General features: G+C 48.6%; 1 protein-coding gene across 2 annotated transcripts in view; it reads right to left on the bottom strand.

Moving 5' to 3' along the window:
• Positions 1-377: 377 nt before the first annotated feature.
• The window catches only part of HSD3B7 (hydroxy-delta-5-steroid dehydrogenase, 3 beta- and steroid delta-isomerase 7), a 50,688-nt gene continuing 31,037 nt past the window's right edge, over positions 378-20,028 (bottom strand). For both annotated transcript variants that reach the window (XM_054994638.1, XM_054994637.1), the window contains 5 exons: positions 18,125-18,274; positions 9,494-9,602; positions 5,895-5,994; positions 4,050-4,212; positions 378-3,382 (listed from right to left, as the gene is read on the bottom strand). In XM_054994638.1, the coding sequence (XP_054850613.1) occupies positions 2,958-3,382; positions 4,050-4,212; positions 5,895-5,994; positions 9,494-9,602; positions 18,125-18,274 (947 nt within the window). In that variant the 3' untranslated portion in view covers positions 378-2,957. The remainder of the gene's footprint in view (positions 3,383-4,049; positions 4,213-5,894; positions 5,995-9,493; positions 9,603-18,124; positions 18,275-20,028) is intronic.

Below are 20,028 nucleotides of genomic sequence, written 5' to 3' on the forward strand. Positions count from 1 at the left end.
TTGATTAAGCAAGAGACAATACTGAACACTCTGGGAATCCGCTTCAGTTGCCTATTCTGTGATTTCAGAGGGAATTGCAAACACACATTTCTTTTTAAAAAGCATATCTTGGCCACAATAATAGCTGAATAGTTGCTTTTAAAAAAAGAGTTGACATTCTCAGGTGGCCAATTCTGCACTCTAGCACAGAGCAGGGCGTAAGGAAAGAAGGTACTGAGCTGGACGGATTGCAGCCCATCTCTCTGCAGGCATCAGGCACGCCCCCCTCCATTCTTGCAATCTTCAGTTCTGGCCCTCCATTCTCCTTCCCTTCCCCTCCCCACCATAGACAAGTTGTCCCATCCAGCCACGCAAGAAAACAAGCAACAACTCTCCTCCACAGTTGTAAAATATTCCTTTAATCACTTAATGTTTAAATTAATAAAACTCTACACAGCCAATAACTGCTGTTCCAAGGAATGTGCCTTTGAATTTCATACGAGTCTGGAACAGAATCTCTCATACATACTAGTGAGCTAAAAGCAGTATTATTGATCTGTTTAGGGCTAGCCGGCTCACAGAGTTCGAGCGAATTTCAGCCTCCTCTTCCAGGTTTCCAGGGGAAGGAATTAAAATCGCAAGGTGAAGAATTACTGGGTTATGCCTTAATCGTTTCCCCACAGAATTCCTTTCCTCACTGCAGCCAACTGGTTTTTATCCGCAGGGCTCCTACGATGCTCAGCACAGTCTTTTCTGTGATCAAAAGGGATCCCCTCTTCCGTCTTTCATCAGTGGAAAAGCTGGTAAGATACAACTCCTTAGCTCCGCCCTCATACTTATCAGGCTCCACCCTGAAGCACAAGACGCCACCAGGCTCTTCTCCGGATTGGTCAGTACCACCCTCCGCCTCCCTGCTAGGCCCCGCCCCTTAGAATCCAAGTCCCACCCCTTGCATCTCAGGTTCTGAGCCTCAGCACTGAAAAAGGATCCAAAGCAAAGACTCCCTTGGCCTCAGGCAGACATTGGCCGCAGTGGTGAGTTGCCTGGTCTGCTCTCATTCCTGCTGTGTGAAAGCCACTAATAATATTAATAATAATAAAAATAATAATTTTAAAACCTCAGGGCAAGACAGTGTGATAACTGAAATTAAATTAAAAGTGCACTCCTCTGCATTGTCATAACAAGCACATCCTGTTTGCTCACTCAGATGACTGGCTGGGTAAGAGCAAAATGTGGATGTCGGTCCTTAATAATGCTCTGGAACCAGTTCAGATGACAGAGTTGCTTCCCGGGTAGGAAAGAAATACTGGGACTGGGTTTCAAGTGTGGTGGAATGGATTGTTTGGATGTGTTCCCGTTGCCATGGGAGAGGAACGATGTAACATCAGATCCTGCCCAACTTCTTGCCCCGTTAGAGAAGAGCAATCAGATTGGCCAAGGCAATGGGGGGGAAAGCACAGGGGCAGGAGCGCGTCCTGAGAACGGATCACGTGCACAGGGTCCAGGGTAATGAATGTGCAACCTCGCTAAAACAAGAACTGGACTCTGTTGAATTATTCTAACGGGATAACTGCAGAAAGAGGCAGGTGCACACACACTGCTGAGATGCATAGTTAAAAACCAATCCAAACTGTACACCTCGGAACCAGACATTCGGTGCCTGAGACCATGTCTGCTGATGAATCGCCTCCAAGTGGGTTCATTTTGAACTCCTTAATGAACTCCAGCTCATCTAGCATCTGAGGTCAGGATGCCTCCAGGAAGCAAAAGGGAGGTCCTCCTCTGCAATTGGTCCCAGCACCTACGAGTCGAGGCCCTTAGCTACACATGGAGACGCCTCTTAGACCTCTCCTTGGCCACCGACTGGTCTGATGGGCTTTTAAAGCCACCTAAGCCTGTGCCCAACACCATTCTTTCCATTCTTGCCCTCTTTATATCTTCCTTTAAAAACAAAGCACATGGAACTCTGCAATGATAGAAGAAGTCCCGCTGGCCCATCACCATTAGGGTCTACTTGCAATTATGCCAGATTTTCTTTCATGACTCATGAGATCGTGGTGGTGGGGTGGAGGTAGGTTTGTACTGGACCTAGAGAAATTGTACTTTGGCTCTGGTTGAGTGCGTTTTCAACATCTATCCCCACCACCCTAAGGAGCAGACTCTTTATCTTTTTAGTTATCTTTTCAGTTTAGTTTAGTTGCCGGTCTCTCCACCATGGTCCAAATTTGAAAAACCGAGTGAAGTGAGCTATTCTTCCCCCATCCCTGTCTGCTAATGTGAATCCAAACTCAGGCCACTGCCAGAACCATGGATTCCCTGCACTGATTCACAATGCTAACAGTATCACTATGGCTGTGTCCTCGCATCACTGGATACTGCGCTGTTGCCGTGCCACGGCAGTTATTTGCAAGTGGGTTTTCCTGTGTGAAGAGGGCAGTCTAGCTGCAAACAGCTGCTGGTAGCAAAACAACAGCACAGTACCCAGTGAGATGCAGATGGCAGCCTGGACTTTTGGAGGACCAGATCCTTCATGTCGTGGGACTAAAGTAAATCCCAGACTTTACGAGAATTCAAGAACTGGGCACTGATCCATTTGACCAATACCCCAGACAGATTCACATGCTATGAACAAAATCCCGAGAGGTAGCTGTGTTCATCAGCTGCAGCCGAGAACAAGAGCCTCTCGCAGTACTTTGCATTGCACTATAGCATTCACAAATAGAAGAACAAAGTTGTGTTTACTAACGCGGAAGGAGAGGTGCACAGGTCCTGTGCTTTCCAAAATTAATGCTGAAAAGTGCATGGGATGATCCACAGTTGGACACAACTGCATCCTCTGGATATTACACCGTTTCAAATTTGCCAGGGCTTGGGGAGGAAATCTCTTTTTACTGAGCTACTTGGGCGGCAGCAACACCTACAGCCGTGTCCCCTTGAAACTCTGGCCAGGATTTCCTGCCCACCCTCACTGATGATGGCTATTTCCCAGCATGCCTCTGGGCATCGATCTCCTTTAACCACTGGACAGTCCGGTCCCGGCTCTCTTCCCAGGTATAGAGGGGCTGATAGCCAAACTGTTGCTGGGCCTTGTCGGTCTTCACCGTGAAGGTAGTGCTCACCACCGTCAGGGTGTACGGATTGAGGAGAGGCGCGTAGGCGAAGAAGGGCTTCAGTAGCCATTGCAGAAAGAAGTTGAACCACGCCATACAGAAGAGGAGCCAGAAGGGCAGCAGGGGCCGGGAGCCCAGGAGGTGGAAGCCGCAGGGCCCCAGGAACTCCATGTTAAAATCCTCGTAGCTTTTGTAAGGGGAGTCGTCGTAGCAGAAATAAACCTGGCCCCCAACAGCCTGGGGAATCTCCTGCATCTTTCGGGCTGCCAGCAAATGCATCCACGCCACGTTGCCTGCATAGGGGCGGGGGGGAGAAGGCAGGAGGACAAGGGAAAACTTTCGTTATAGATTGAGAACAGAACTACTTCCAGTTCTGAGCAAACAGCCTTGAAGTGATTAGCCGATTGGAGGAAACGTGCAACAAAACAGGCTTCGATTACAAGAAGTAGCCTCTGAAGTCCTCTGGATCAGGACAAGTTTCCCAGCCCAGCTTCATGCTTTGGAGACAGCAGACTTCTTGGTTTAGAACTAGTCTGGCAGGGCGGCCGCATGAGGTAGAAGGATGAACTGTGGTTAGTCTCCTTCAATTCAGAAGTGGTAACGCTGAACCAGAAAGTCTTCTGTTTCCGATCTGCACGGGAGAGGGAGGGGACTCCGAGGCCCATTCTTCTGCCAAGCCATGATTTGTGGTTACTTCCAGGTAATATTAATCATCATCATGTTTGCCCTTGCGCTTTAACACTGAACTCCCCAGCTGCATATATAAATCCAGGCACACAGCAGGAAAGTTCAGCATTCAAAAACCATATAGCCTTTTCCACTTCCGTTGGGACTCTGAAAGGGAACCCAAAGTGCTCCCGCTTGCATTTTCAGAACCTGCTGCAAGAGTTTCAATTGAAGGTTAGTGGTCAGGAATGAGTCAAGGGTGTGTGGGAGGGCATGCAGTGCAATGTAACTCACCCACGTAGACTCTGCCATGCTCCGTAGAGGCCGGGATGGTCCGGATCATGCGCCGTTTTGTGCGCAGTCCTTTCTCGTAGAACTCCTTCATCAGAGGATGTTTCTCCCCGTAGATGCCTGTCGGCCGTAGGGCACAAGTGACCAGCTTCTTCCCACCCTGGATCTGGTACAGGGGAGGCAGAGAGGGTGGTAAGCTCTCCTGCAACTGGAAAGCCGTTCTAGCATTCCAGGGTAGCCGTGTTATGGTCAGCCAGCACATTACACGGGGAGCCACGATCGGCAATCCTGACAAACTTCTTGTGATAAAAAGCCAGCCAAGGGGAGAGAGGATATGTGATGCATGGAGAACGGGGGGAAGGACTTAAACCTTTCCCCTTGCATCGTTTTCCTGATAACCGCTGGGGAGATTCCTATTACCCCAGTGTCCGTCACATGGGGGAAGAGACTAGTACCTGTATTGTAGCCCACCATTCCCACAGTGCTAATAGCATCTGGGGGGATTTTTTGTCACAAAAACAAGGTGCAAGAGAAAGGGTTAAACCCTTTTCTACTTATCCCCATGCCATCATAACCCCCAATCCAAATCCCAACCCTGGCAGTTGTTTATTAATGTCTAAAAGATGTGTAGGGAGATCACCGGTACTCCTCCTTATGTGGGATTTTACTCTTAAACAGCTTCTACACTGGGATCCCTCCCCCCCCGCCCCAACATAAGCAGCAGGAAGTATTTTTGAGCATCCAGATGATGCTATGCCCAATGTGGGCATGACTTGCATATTTTTCTTTGAACCAAAACAAAAATAAACCTCCTTTGATGCAGTTCAAAGGGGAGACTGCAGGGTGGCTGCGGGCGGAGCATCTGCCTCGATGCTCCACCGGCAGCCAATAAGGGGAGGGGACAGAGCTAAGCTCAGCGTTTCGTTCCCCCCTTCTCAGCCCTTTAAAGGGCATTTTTTGCTTTTCCTATCGAAGCTGCACCACAGCATTACAGCGCACCCCAGCAGGGAAAAGAGAGGACAAGGGAAAGGTGGAGGTGCCGAGAGTCCCATCGCACCTGCGCTGTTCAGCTGATGTGACGGAGAAGGGAGAGGAGGGGCGGCAGCAGTGAGGACGCTGTTCCTGCCCCTCCTGCTGCTGTTGCCATGGAGGGGCATGAGCTGTTCCTCCTGAGCTGGCAGATAGCTCTTCCCCGCATATGAACAGAGAATCAGAGTTGTCTGTAACAACTGGCCCTGACCCCCAACCACCTGGTGTCTCTATGCAAAGACACTATGCAGTGTCCGGTGGTCTTTGGTGACATCAGAACCTTCGTAGCTGTGCTCCATTTGAGGGTGTCCTCAAGTCATAGCTGACTTATGGCGACCCCTGGCAGGGTTTTCATAACAAGAGACTAACAGAGAGGGTATACCACTGGCCGCCCCTGCAACCCCGGTCTTCTTTGGAGTCCTCACCCAATTACCAACCAAGGCCGACCCTGCTTAGCTTCTGAGATCTGACGAGATCAGGCTCGCCTGGGCTACCTAGGTCAGGGCACGCTCCATTTACCCGTTGTGTTTAATTGGACAGAGCAAAACTACAATGGCTTGATATTTTGAGCAGTCGCTGCTTGTCTTTTGCAAGTTGCAGCTTTCCATAAAATGTATTTGTGCATTTCACGGCCTGCGAGCCCAAATGCATACACCACCACCACTCTACCACTCATGTAGGGATCCGCCTACTGAAAACACACTTCACGCACTCCCTGAAGAAGGCCCTGGCCCACAAACGTGCAAGGCCGATAAAGCTGGGAGGTGCCGCAAGACCTTCTCCCGCTTTAACCCTCCCCTAGAGAAGCAGCTGGCTTACCGGCCGCCCATTGGCTTCAATGATGAGCTTCTCAGCTTTGGCTTTGCTAGTTGGATAGGGTTCATCGTTAACGATTTCATAGTCGGAGTCTTCCTTTCTCCTGCAACAAAGCACAAAACTGTTGGCAGAGTGATTGCACAACAACAGCCACACAAACTGGTTAAAGAACGGAGAAAGCTTTATTCAGGAACTAACATGACCTGATAGTCAAGAGAAGAGAGTTGGGCAGCGATTCTAGGGCCCTATCCTGGTCTTTTGCCCAGGGCCCCAGAATCACTAAGACCGCCTGTGACTAGGTAACAGTGCCATGGACTATGGGAGAGAGATTCTGGAGCCATACAAAGATGTGAAAAGGAGAGTTTTGAGGGGCATCACTCCCCGCCCCCCACAAGCAACAGCGTGTTTGGAAAAGTAGCGTGTACTTAATTGTATAAAGGCAAGTTCCTATCAGAAGCGCAAGATTCCATTTCCTGGTATGCTGCCACTACTTGCTTGGCTTAAAACAAAGTGTGTGTTCTCTTGTGCCATAAAACCACCCTCCTGCCCACAGGTTGTGGCATTGTCACTAAACCAGAGGGCTTTATCGAGGGATTAGGCACATTCCTGAAGAATAAGTCTGTCAAAGTTCTGTCCGTGACTCAGAGCTCAGCAGAATTTTCAGGTTCAGACGCCGTGTTCCGTACAAGAGCTGTGCTGGATCAGGCGAAAGGCCCATTTAATCTGGCAACCCGTCTCCTCACGGCAGCCAGCAGCCGAGCACGGATACTATGCTCAGCCACATGACTAATGGAATTATCATCCATAAATGTATCCAGTCCCCTTTTAAAGCCATCTAAATTTGTGACCCTCTCTACATTCTGTGGTGGCGAACTCCAGATGCTGATTATTTGTCATGTGAAAAAAATTCTTCCTCCCCCTCCATCTTGAATTTACCAGCCGTCAACTTAATTGGGCATCCTCCTCAGTCCCAGTATTATGAAGGGGGAGGGGAATTCTCTGTCCACTTCCTCTCATTGTAAAACTGCCTCATTTTATTATTCCGTTACTTCATTTATATCCTGACTAGGGACCCAAAGCAGCTGACATCATTCTCTCCTCCACTTATCCTCACTACAACCCTATGAGGTAGACTAGACTGAGCAGCTGTGACTGGCCTAAGGTCACACAACAAGCTTCTATGTCAGTACAGGGATTCAAACTTGGGTCTCTCAGTTTCTAGAGCAAGACTCTAACCACTAGTCTACACTGGCTCATATTTCCCCTTAATCATTTTCTAAAAAGAGTTGATTGGGTGAGAGAGTAGCAGCCAGTATGGAAACAGGATGCTTGAATCCACCTTTGATTAGATCCAGCAAGGCTGTGAATCCACCTTTGCTTGGATCCAGCAAAACTCTTTTTATGTTCTGAAAACCTCTAACCCTAAAATTCAAACTCTCAGACTGAAGAAATACCTTTTCCAGATGAGCAAGAATTGGATCAAAAGAAGCCCAATCTACACGGGGGAAGGGAGTTAGATGCGATGGGGTGATGATATCAAGTAACCTAAAGAAGAGTCTGGAATACAGGGCGCTAGTGAGGCTCCCCTTCCCTCCTGCCAGGCATCCAACGTGCTTTTTATTTTAAGCAGAGCTACGATTAGGCACGGAAGTTTTCAGTTTGCATACGCTGAACTGATTTAGCAGATATGAATGAGCAATAACCAGGCATGTGTCTTTCCCCACCACACCCCCAAAACTTGCTAGCTTTGTTAGAGATAGTAACTTTGGAGATGTTTAGAAAACAGGGACACACATTTTTTAATTAATAAGGTACTGCCTTGCAGAGAGATTTGTGCCTTTAAGAATTCTTCATCTCCAGGGTTACTGTTACTGTGTGCTTCTGTTGTCACCTTGTTGTTAGGGAGGACCTGGGGGAAGCCCAGCTGATTTAGCCAGGAAACAGAAGGGGTGGGGCTGGGAGAGATTAAAGTGTTACCCCCCTCCCTTTCTTTGTATGGGGATTCCCCCCAGTAGTGAGAAAACATTAGGGTTTTGGCCAGACAAGAGCCCTTCTAGATTCTTGGGCTCTTACATCACCCTTATGGAGCGACAGTGGGAATGGAGGAGCAAACAGACATAAGGAAGAGTTTGGGTTTTTTCTTCCTGAGATGGGTTACAAATCCCCTGGACCAGCTGAAGAGGAAGAGAGGGGTATTAAGCTGAGTGCAGAAGCCCAGTCCCTTCTGGGTCTGCCTGCTTCCATTCCCCACTCACTCACCGGAGGCCTCTCTCCAAACAGAATGAAGCAGCCGCCTCTCAGAACTGCTCTGGCGTTGGATTTCCTGCACTGAGTGGGCGACAGAGTGGATGGCCTATGAGGGCCCTTTTACTTGTATAACTCTATAGCCTACATTGGAGCTAGCGGGGGGGGGCACAAGAGAAGACAAGAGCCTCACCCATGTCACTGCAACCTTTGGCATTTGCGGGGTGGGGTGGGGGTGGGGAGCACATCTTAGCCCTGCTTTTCTCCTAAATGGGGGCCCCAAAACATCTTATCACATTATTCTTCCCTCTGTCTTCACAACCACAACCCTGTGAGAGAAATCAGGCGGAGAGTGCGTGACACTCAGCGAGCTTCCTGAGGCAGAGTGGGGAATTAGGGTGGCCAAGTCTCTAGAGCCTCCCGGCGGGAAAAAGGAAACCCGGCACTTAGCTCGTGCCTTGGGTCTGAATGTTCCCATGCGCACGTGCTCCCGGCACCAACGCGACGTCACTTCCGTTGTCATGCTGCCCGTGGGAGTGCTCCTGCGCTCTGCACTTCAAATGAGGCACAGGAGCACTCGCGCAGCCGGCGTGACGACGTCACTTCCAGAAGTGGCATAATCGAGCCCACTGGGAGCGTGTGTGCTGTGCATGTTCCCAGGGTACCTGCCGGTGGTGGGTGGTCTCCAGGTGGCCCCAAACCTCCCACAGGTTGCCAGCGACTGGTGGGCAAGCAGGCAAACCGCTGGGAGATTGCCTGCCACTGACAGGCCCTCGGGATCGCTCCCAGGGATTCCAACCTGGTTCTCCAGGTCCTAGTCTGTCCCTCTGGCCCTTTGCCAGGCTGGCTTGGGATGACAATACATGTTGGACCTGCAGAGAAACTTGCAGGCTGCTAATGAGCTTTTCAGATCACAGAAAGTCACTGCACTGTTCACATCTGCTCATATAAAGAGCTGCTGTAGCATAGTGGTTGAGTGGCTGGCCTGCGAATCAGCACTCTGCTGGTTTGACTCCCACGACTGCCACAAGCTCAGCAGCTGGCCTTGGGCAAGCAAATCCTCTCAGCCCAGCTCCGCAGCTGTATTGTGGGGATAACAATAACACTGCCATTGTTCACCACTCTGAGCGTGGAACCGATCTGTCCAGAAGGGCAGTGTATAAGCACACTATTATTATTATTATTATTATTATTATATAAGAGGAAACAAAGCCATCAAGCAAGGTGTGATGCACATGGAGACTGAGTGGCAGCCAGAAGGGAGACTACTTGGAGCTCCCAGGAAGAAGAGCGGGGATGCAAATACAAGAGACAGAACCAAGGGCAGAGTTTGCTCTATAGCCTTGTTGCGCCCGTACCTGTAGAAGGGGTCTCCCTTGGCATTGGGCCCCACCACTTCCATGGTGCTGGTGTAAACCAGATACTGGGTGCCTTGCGTCACGCATGCTTCAATTACATTTTGGGTGCCTGTGTTGAAACAGAGGGGAAGGTGGCATGAGAAACACAAAAGACACACAAATCACACACCCACAGACTTTTCTTTCGCAGCGCCACGCTGGGAGAAAAACAGCTGCCAGCTGAACAACATTTGCTCTCCAGCGGTTTGCAAGTCCCCCTGGGCAGAGAAGCTCCAGGAGGCCGAAGAACGTGGGATGACCTTGAGCCGTTTAAAATACCTTTGGCAACTTAAGCAGTTCCGGTGTCTGGTTCACCTTAGAGGTGTTCTGCTCCAACTAGCCATGCGGTGGGCAGAGAAGCTGCTACGCAAAGCACAAAAAGTCACACACACACCCCGCATCCAGTTCTGCCCTGCCCCAAACCAGCACCTTCTAGAATTTCATAAGGAACTGCCCATGTTTTCCAGTACTAAACTTTTCAAAAGAAGCTAAGATTTTCAGCATGCGTGCTGTGACTGCAAACACAAGGAATGCATTTTGCAGGGCGATGGCTGCAGACAGCAGGGATGGGAAAGGAGGAATCCTGGTTTCCATCTCCACTGCTGGGTGGTGGTGGAGAGTGCCCACAAGTCAGAGTTGACTTATGGCGACCCCTGGTGGGATTTTCATGGCAAGAGACGAAAAGAGGTGGTTTGCCATTGCCTGCCTCTGCAACCCTGGTCTTTTTGGTGGAAGTCTCCCATCCAATTACTAACCAAGGCTGACCCTGCTTAGCTTCTGAGATCTGACGAGATCAGGCTCACCTGGGCTATCCCGGTCAACGCTCACTGCTGGGAGGGGACCAAATTTCCTACAGGGAAGAATTCTATGGATGGAAATTGCGCAGGGCCTTTACAAGCCAGGATGGGTGGCTTCTCTGGGAAGAGACAGCAGGATCTGGTGGGTTATGGCAAAGCGTGCTGGGAGCCAGGACTGCTGGGGAGGAGTGGAGTGCCGTGATTAGAGTAGGGGTCCCATTCCCCAGGTGGGGGAGAGGGATCCCCTGCTTTCACCCTCCACCCCGCCTCCATTTACCTGGCTGGCGGGGGAGGAAGGCACAGGAACGGGCCTCCAGAGTGCACTCCGGGGGCAGTGTGATGACATCACTGACGACACTGCACTGCCTTGAGGGCACTCCCGCGCTTTGCCGCAGACTGATTTGGGCCCCAAACGGGCAAAACTGGGCCTGTTTGAATTGGCCTGCTGAGAAGCCCCAGAGCACTCCTGTGCCTGCACGGTGACACTGCTGGAAGTGACATCACCGGAAAAGGGGAAGGAGGAGGTAAGAGGTCTCCCCCCCTCCCACTAGGAGGTAAGGAGACCTGGCAACCTTAGATTAGAGGGAGGGCTGATTCAGGAGAACAAAAACCTTCCCATTGCCAGGGAGCCTTTTTCACATGCAATGTGCCCACTGAGGTACCTCAACGCGTCGCGCAAGATTCTAGGTCACGTGTTCCGAGAAGCTTGGTTACTGTACCCACAACACCAGTTAGACCAATTCAACCTTCTTGCCATGCAAAAGCACACCCTAGAACACACCCAGCCACTGTTTTGACTTCAGGGACTGTAGCAGACAATCAGAACTGATACTAGCTTTGCCAGACCCAAGAGCTGGTGGCAATGTACCCTAGGACAGTAGAAAACCTCCCTATGCCAATATGCTGCCACTGAGAAGGGCAGTTGTTTCCCCTTTGGAACACGGTCATCTGGGGACAGTCCTAGAGGACGATGGCGTAAGCAGCCAACCACTCCTGGCTTCATGCATTCCATGCACAATCTAAACTTCAATGCACAGCCCATTCAGAAAGAAGCCGTGCACTCCAAGCACCACCGGGAATTATTCTTTTTAGTGGGTCACTGGACTGGTACAGGAGGTCAGCAGCAGTGGGCAAATAGTCTTCCAAGAAAGTGTACCCACTATTACAAACCTGCTCATGGGGGGGGGGACTCCTCTGCTAAGCTTCCAAAGAAGGGAAGGAGATTCTAGAACACAATAAATTCAAGTACAGGATGCCGGGATGGCTCTGGACTCCTGGTTCTCCAGACAGGGCCAATTTCTTCATGATTAACAACAGGTTGGATCCAGGGTCACCCCCTGCCCCGTGGTGTCACAGACACACATGAGTTCCTCAGTCCCTGCATGGTGACCAATTCAGATCCTGACTGTGAAGAACAGTCACAACTCGAATTGGGCACCTTTTGCATGTGAATGGAGAGCTTGCATGTTCCTGTTATATAGAATGTGGACCTGGAACCCAGCCGATATCCTTTGTAATGTGGAAACTGGCCCTTTAAAGAACTGGGAGCAATCAGAGAAGGCAATCCAGCCACAAAGATTCTGGGATCCTGCACCTGCTTGCAGGCCAGTCCTCTTCCAGAGAGCCCAGGACTCATATAATGGGAACAGTCCCTTAAGTACCATCAACAGAAACTGGCTTCATCTGGGAGGAAAACGGAAACAAATTATGGGCTGGTTCTTAACGAGACGTGTTGTTGGGGAAGTTTTTGACCCGTCCGACCACCCTGCTGGATGCTTTGCTTTGCTCCTCCTGGAACACATCTGGCATCTTTAAACAAACAGGGATCCCCTCAGCCTGGAAATGATGATGCTAATTCCTGGCTTATTTAGCCTGGAGCCACTTCTCATCATTAGGCTCAAGAGGGGTTTTAACCAAGAAACCCATCTTGGAGCAAGCTGCTTGTTTCATGGCAGGGAGGAGCACACAAATGTTAATGTGAAACAGCAAAAACCTAAATAGAAAACAGAGGTGTGTAAAAATTATTCAGTTATGAGCTTCATAGGGCAGCCAGCTTTAGGACTGCTGCAGGAGGCATCCTGCTAGATCCAGCCAGTGGTCCAGCTAGTAATAATAACATTTAATTTATATACTGCCCTTCAGGGCAATTTAATGCCCACTCAGAGTGGTTTACGAAGTGTGTTATTATTATCCTCATGACAATCACCCTGTGAGGTGGGTGGGGCTGAGAGTGCTCTGAGAGAGCTGTGACTGGCCCAAGGTCGCCCAGCTGGCTTCAAGCGGAGGAGTAGGGAATCAAACCTGGTTCTCCAGATTAGAGTCCTGCTGCTCTTAACTACACCAAATTGAAAGTAATTTGGATAAAGGAATAGGGACTGTGGTCTATACTACTGTGTATAATTCGTACTGCTGATGGCTTTGAGTCAGATCTGACCATCTAATTTTTCCATCATTTAAAGTTTCATGTTAATATTAATGCTTTTCTTCAGTTCTCCTTTCAGATCTCTGTTCTAGATTTCTACAGCCCAAACCGTATTGCATTGCTTATTGGATATCTCATCCTGTTGACTGTATTGACTTAGTCTGTAGATCCACCTTGATTCTCAATGAGAAAGGCAGATGAAGAATAATGTAAATTAATCGTTAACAACAATAGGTTGTATCCAACCAGCTTTTTCCATTACAGAAAACAAGGCTATGCTGGGCGTCACGGAACATGCCTGGGGGGGAAAACCCATGGGGGATGGGGAAGAACACGTGAAAAAGTAGTCTGCATCCAACCCTAGAAGCCAGAAATGAGCGCTGTCTCATTTGGTGTAGTGGTTAAGAGAGCGGAAGGACTCTAATCTGGAGAACCGGGTTCGATTCCCCACTCCTCCACTTGAAGCCAGCTGGGTGACCTTGGCTCAGTCACAGCTTCTAGGAGCTCTCTCTCAGCCCCACCCACTTCACAGGGTGTGGGGATAATAATGACATATGGTTGTTGTGGGTTTTCCGGGCTGTATTGCCGTGGTCTTGGCATTGTAGTTCCTGACGTTTCGCCAGCAGCTGTGGCTGGCATCTTCAGAGGTGTAGCACCAAAAGACAGAGATCTCTCAGTGTCACAGTGTGACACAGAAACGTCAGGAACTACAATGCCAAGACCATGGCAATACAGCCCGGAAAACCCACAACAACCATCGTTCTCCGGCCGTGAAAGCCTTCGACAATACAATAATGACATACTTTGTAAACCACTCTGAGTGGGTGTTGTTGTTGTTATTACCCCATCTCTTCAAATAAATGTGGTTTTTTGAGTCCAAACTGAAATTTCGAGCAGGAAACAACAACTGCTTTATGGCAAAGCACTAGAAACTCTTAAAATGCAGCCGGTGGTTTTTGCCAACAGGGAGGAAGAAGAAAGGCTACCAAGTTTATTCCTTTAAATTGAAACGGGTTCTAAATGCCAGGTGGCTGAGTGCCCGCCTGGGCCTCCAGTTCCTGGGTGGCCACAGACAGATACTCCACTGGAAGCAGAGAGGCGGCATTCCTGCCGTCGGAACAAACAAGCGAGCAGTGGGTGCACTCTGCAGCCACAAAACCCCTGCCTTGTTAGGCCGCTCATCATTTCCATCCAGTTCTGCGGTAGGTAATCAGGAGGCCTCTTGCCTATATAGTCGAAGGAATGCTAACGGGGAAGCTGGTGACCGTGAAATCCTCCGAGAACAGTAGCAGCTATGCAGGGGTGGGGGTGTGTGGGGACAGCAGGGCAGGAGATGGTGGTCCTAGCTGGAGCCTTAAATCAGCCACCTTTGCCTTATTCCATTCCAACTCCTTCATTTTTTAAAAATTCTACCAATAAATCGGCATTCACACAGGGATGCAGGGCAATGAGGCTACGGATACAAACTAGAGACGTGCAAAATGTCTTTTGTGGTTGACGAAGGAAACGTCAATTGCTGGGAAGTGAATGAATGGAGTGAGTTTTACTGTATATATATACAGTGCAAAAATACAGTATATATACACTGTGCAAAAATCATATATATATATATGATTTTATCTTTTATATATTTATGCATTTTAAGTATTTAAAAACTGCTCTTTTTATCTGTACTTAACTTGGCTGCTCTTGCAACTGTAATAAACCTTTGACTGATTGGTTTTTTTGTGGTTTGTGAGCTACTCCTGTGTGCTTAGAACTTGACTGAAGGCACGTGTCTCTAAATCTACATGCATTTGTATTTCCCACCAAAGTGATTAAGAACATCGTTCACCTCCCCTCTACTTTATCTTCACAACAACCCTGTGAAGTTGGTTAGGCTGAGTGTGTGTGACTAGCCCAAGGCTGCCCAGCGAGCTTCCCTGGCAGAGCGGGGATTTGAACCTGGGTCTCCCAGATCTTAGTCGGACACACTATCCAGTACGCCACTGCAACTCTAGTCTGCTCTCAAGAGATGCAGGAGAGCATTAGCTTGAGATGGTATGTGGGGTTCAGATGCAAGACTCAGCGGGGAAGGATGGCCCTAAACCACCCTGAGTGATAGATATTAGTAAGACGAGAAGTACCAGCGCGGAGCCTACCTTAAAGTCGCTTAAAGCCAACCTAGAAAGGCGATGTGTGTTTGGTCAGGGATACCCCTCTTTACAATCTTGGCAATAAGAAGAAGGCTGAACCTTGGATCAAATGTATAGAAAAGTCCAAACATACACACACACACCGTGCAAAAAGCCACTTCTTTCTATAGTGAGCAGCGATGGGGTTTTTAAAACTGTGTCCTTTGTTCAGTCTTTTGGCTCTCAGGCCAGATGTCAAGAGAAGGGAGGACGAGGGCTTGGAGGTGCTTCAGGGGGGTAGCAGCCATGTTGGTTTGCAGTAGATGGAAAGATCTGAGACCAGCAAGATTTCCATGGTATAAACTTCCAAGACTCAAAGCTCATTCTGAAAAAGGAAGTTTGACTCTTGAAAGTTTGTACCCTGGAAATCTTGCTCGTCTTTAAGGGGCTACAGAACTCTAATCTTGCTCTTGGGTTTGGATGTGGCTATCCATGGGCAAGCGAAAGGCATACTGCACATGCACAGAGAGGAGAGTAGCACAAAAACAGATTGCTCAGATTTCCTGCCTGTTGTTGATAGAAAGACAGGCAAGAAAACACTGTGGAACAGGGTCAGCCATAATGAGCATAGGCGGTAAGGAGCCAACTCAAAACAGGATTGGCTCCCAAACCCTCTTTCAACTCGGTTGGATAGTCCTTGAAGATTTTCCTGTTTACCTTACAGAGACTTACAGAGAGGCTAGAGAATGCTGCCTTCCAAAAAAATTCTTTTTTTTTTTTAAAAAAACCCTCTGAACTTCAGAGAAGCTGTGGCGGGAGGGGATTTCCCATAGAGCTCCAAGGTTCCCTGTGGCTATTGGCCTATTTTCAACTCAAGAAGCAAAAATGAGAGAATGAGATACTGGAAGGAGATAGGTTTATTCTTCAAAAGCTTGGCAAGGGGTACAGAAGTAGAAGGGGAAGGACGCAGCAGATCGTGGGACCACAGTTCCCCAACCCTATTCTAACAGTCTCTCTACACTATGTTGCGGATTACCTGGGTAAAATTCTCAAGCACAGAATTTTATGTGTGGTCCTCAATTCACGTGCAGGCTGTTCTTTCTCGGGTGAATGCCACATTCAGGAGAGTTCCCTTTGTGTGATTGTATCTTCAAATAAGTCTAGCTTTGTTTCCGCTGGGAGGTTCCCTTGACTCACCAGTTTGCATTTCTTTAAGGTGTGAGAAACTGTCAAGATCTGCATCTCAATAAATGGATGTGGGAGGTGGGGGAAACTGAGATACTTTTAGCAGTTGAGGAGGCACTGCTACACATAAAGGGCAAGACAAGCTCTAAGCATGTGCAGAGTGCCTCCGACTCCATCTGGGTCCCTACACCACCTCCTCCTACAGAAACGAAGCACTTGTTTTTATCATTAAATGGTCCATCTAGTTCTTGGAAAGGATTACCATCGAGCTCTCGGAAGAAATCTTTCAGCAGTTGGTGTGCAAAGCATCCCAGCTGGCTTCCTCTTCCTTGCCCTTCTGCAAGCTCCAGCTTCCTGACAGTCATATTTTCCCTCCCAGATACCTCTCGATCAGTGGCTTCTATCTCCCCCCTCCACAAAAAACTTGTTTTCATTTAATTTTCCACAGAATAAACTGAACACCCAATGAGTGTTCCTTAGCCTGGCAAGAGCAGACTTCAATTTTTTTTCCCTTAGAAAATATGTCTTTTTGGAGCATTCGAAAGGAAAAAAAACATTACATTTGCTGGACTTTCCTTTAAAGCAGAGAGGAAAAGCACGAGCAGCTGTCAAGTTGCAATTAACTCATTGCAACCCTTTCCACGGTTTGTTCCAGGCATAAGATGAGCAGAGGTGGTTTGCCACTGCCTGTCTCTGCAGAGCAACCCTGGACTTTGGTCTCCCATCCAAGTACTAAACATGGCTGACCCTGCTTAGCTCCCAGACAGGTCCAACTTGGGCCAAACTGGGCTAATAAGGCGGCTCACTAGCAGAAACACAATGATCAACCTGTGCTTGGACTTTATCACTGCAAGCTGGAGGAGAGGGGGTGGGGGGAGTCATGCAATTTTCCATACAAGATAAAATTCCTTGCACATAGAAAAACTCTCAGTGGTAGACCATGGTATAGCCTTCTCTCCAAGAGGCCAATTTTCTATACGCTAATCATTCACCTGGATAACTCAGGTGAGCCTGATCTCATCAAATCTCAGAAGCTAAGCAGGGTCAGCCTTGGTTAGTAATTGAATGGGAGACCTCCAGTGAAGACTAGGGCTGCAGAGGTAGGCAATGGCAAACCGTCTCTGTTAGTCCCACCAGGGGTCACCATAAGTCAGCTATGACTTGAGGGCATCACACACACACACAAGCAGGGCTGGCCTTGGTTAGTAATTGGATGGGAGACTTCCAACGAAGACTAGGGTTGCAGAGTCAGGCAATGGCAGATCACCTCTGTCTTGCCATGAAAACCCCACCAGGGGTCACCATAAATCAACTATGACTTAAGGGCAGGATTTCCTTTTCAGTCATGCATTTTTTAAAAAAAAAATTAAAAATAGGAGTACTCATGAGCCTACCCCCTGCAGTCTGAAATCACACAGTCTAGAAATTGAGAGTGCAGAATTCCGAGCCCCACCTGGAGACTGAATCATCTCACGTGTTCAGAACCAGCCCCCTTACGCTGCTCAACCCTCTGCTCAATTAGAATGCCTACCCACACTGAGCTTGAAGGTCAGGTTAGGGGATTTGTTCCTTGGGATTCAGCATCACTCCCCCTCCCCAACTCCACTCACAGGGAAGCACCCACATGTTAGCGAATGCTCAACTGATACCAGAGAGAAAGTGCCACTGAGTATATACAGAGTGCTTTCCCCCCACATGCATATAATCATAACCACAAATCAGGGCAGGCGATGATGCAGAGCTAGGCAAGAAACCCTGCACCCTCTTGCACGAGAGACGTAAGTACTTCCTGTGGAGCACGGCCTGAGTAAGCCTCCTAGGTTGCCAACTCCAGTGTTAGAAATTCCTAGAGAGATTTGATGGCAGTGCTTCAGGAGGAAAGGGAGCTCAGCAGGGATAGGATTATCCCTGCTGTCTCCTCCAGAGGCCTGGATCTCTGTAGCCTGGAGAGCAACTGAGAATGCAGAATTCCAAGCCCCACCTGGAGGCCGACAACCCTATTTGCTCTGCAAGCACCTTCCTGTACGTTTTGCGGTCTTGGACCAAACGGCCTTTGGACTCCCCCAATTCCTACCGTGTACGTTGACCTCTCTTATTTTGGCGGGTGGGAATCGACCCCAAACGTCCACCAGGCTGGCCGCATGGATCACCACGTGGGTTCCTTTCACCGCAGCCTCCACTTCTTGCAAGTTGCCGATGTTTCCCTTGATCAGAATCACTTTGTCTGTGAGGAGAGTTTTAAAAAGGAAAAACAGAAGAAGGTTGGACTTGATATCTAGGAGGGGAGGGGAATCTACGTTAGGAAGCAAGCTGAGGAAGAGGGACTCCTGCACAATCTCATCATCACCTACGGATTAGAGGGCTTGGAGTCCAGTGGCACCTTAGAGACCAACCAGATTTCCAGAGTATAACTTTTCAAGAGTCTCTGAAGAAGGGAGCGTCGACTCCTAAAAGCTCACACCCTGAAAATCTTGTTGGTCTCTAAGGTGCCACTGGACTCCAAGCCTGTTGTTCTGTAGCAGAACAACACAGCTACCCACCTGAAACTTTAGTTAGGCTTGTAACCTTGTACACACTGATAACACCAAATGCTCATCGCTACTCTGGTTCCTAGTCCCATTCCACCACTGCCACAGGAAAAACAAGTTGGTGAGAATGAGAATTGCTTTCAGCCCTGATTCCTTCAACAGGGGACAGAAGGGCAAAAAAAAAGTCTTTAAAGTATCAAAGACCTCTGCAGATCTTTGCATTCTGAGCTTATTCATGTATGGGCAGAGCTTAGAGTGCATGAAGGACAACTGGAAAATTGTAGGCAAGAGAGACAGTAAAGGCACCTTCCTATGGCTGCCCCCCATGCGTTTAGCGCATCAGAGGTGCACTCTGGGATCTGGAAAAGCTGAGGCTCTCCTGCAGTTTCCTTCCCCGCAAGCTTCTGTCTTGAATTTTGTCCCCTTGTAAGACCTTGTCTCCTGCAAAACCACCATTCTCTCTGCCTCTCTGGGCTGGTGGTGCAACAGATGCTTCTCTCAATATCTTGCATCATTCCAGCGGATTTGAGCAATCGTATTTACAATATTTCAATGCAGAGACTCTGAATTGCCTGCATTCTTTGGGGAAGGAACGAAAACCAAGAAAACCAAGTACCATCTTATGTAACTGAAGCGTTCCTTCTCGAAATAGCACAGCCCTTTTTACCCACACAAGTATTTCCCCATGATATTATAAAGCCAAGTATGGCTTCCCTACCCAGTTTCTACAGACAGCCCTGGGGATGGGATGGGAACAGAAGGACTTGCCACAGCGGCCTCTGCTCCCAGTCTCGGTCTCAGTCATACACACACACCCTCTACCTCTCCAAATACCTAGAAAGGCCAACCTATTCCAGACAGGTTTACTGTTTGGATGCTAGATCTGCTCCTGATGGAACCTACTTTAAAAGTCTCTTTTCTAGACAGTGATGGGCGAAAGAACACGTTTCAGTAGACAATGAAAGCTACTGGGATAAAGAAGCCCTGTCCCCCCATAAGTCACTCCCTATTTGAGCTGTGGTGGTGGTGTATGTTTGCCACCCACTAGACCATACTACCTGTTTTGCTCCTGCTGATTCTTTATTCAGTACATTATCTAAAATGAATCTCTAGTTTTTAAAATATAATGGCTACCACATTTTTCTACTGTGTTTTGCCTTAACGAGAGAACTTTGTGTTCTGGTTCGTGCTGGGAAGACATCCAATTCACTGCTGGTATTAAATTCTCAAAGGCTGAGTAGCTAGTTCAAGGGTGGGTTGCTTCTCTTTTCTGCGTTTCACACCCAGCACCTCAAATTCAAGTCTGAAACATACCCTTTATTCCATTTCAAACAGACATGCCCTGAAACGGCTTCCCCCGCCTCCCTTTTTGCACTGAACATCTATTAGGGTTGCCAATTCCTGGCAGAAAAAATTCCTGGAAATTTGGGGGTGGAGACTAGGGATGGTG

The sequence above is a fragment of the Eublepharis macularius genome, chromosome 12 (genome assembly GCF_028583425.1).
Source record: "Eublepharis macularius isolate TG4126 chromosome 12, MPM_Emac_v1.0, whole genome shotgun sequence".
Lineage (NCBI taxonomy): Eukaryota > Metazoa > Chordata > Lepidosauria > Squamata > Eublepharidae > Eublepharis > Eublepharis macularius.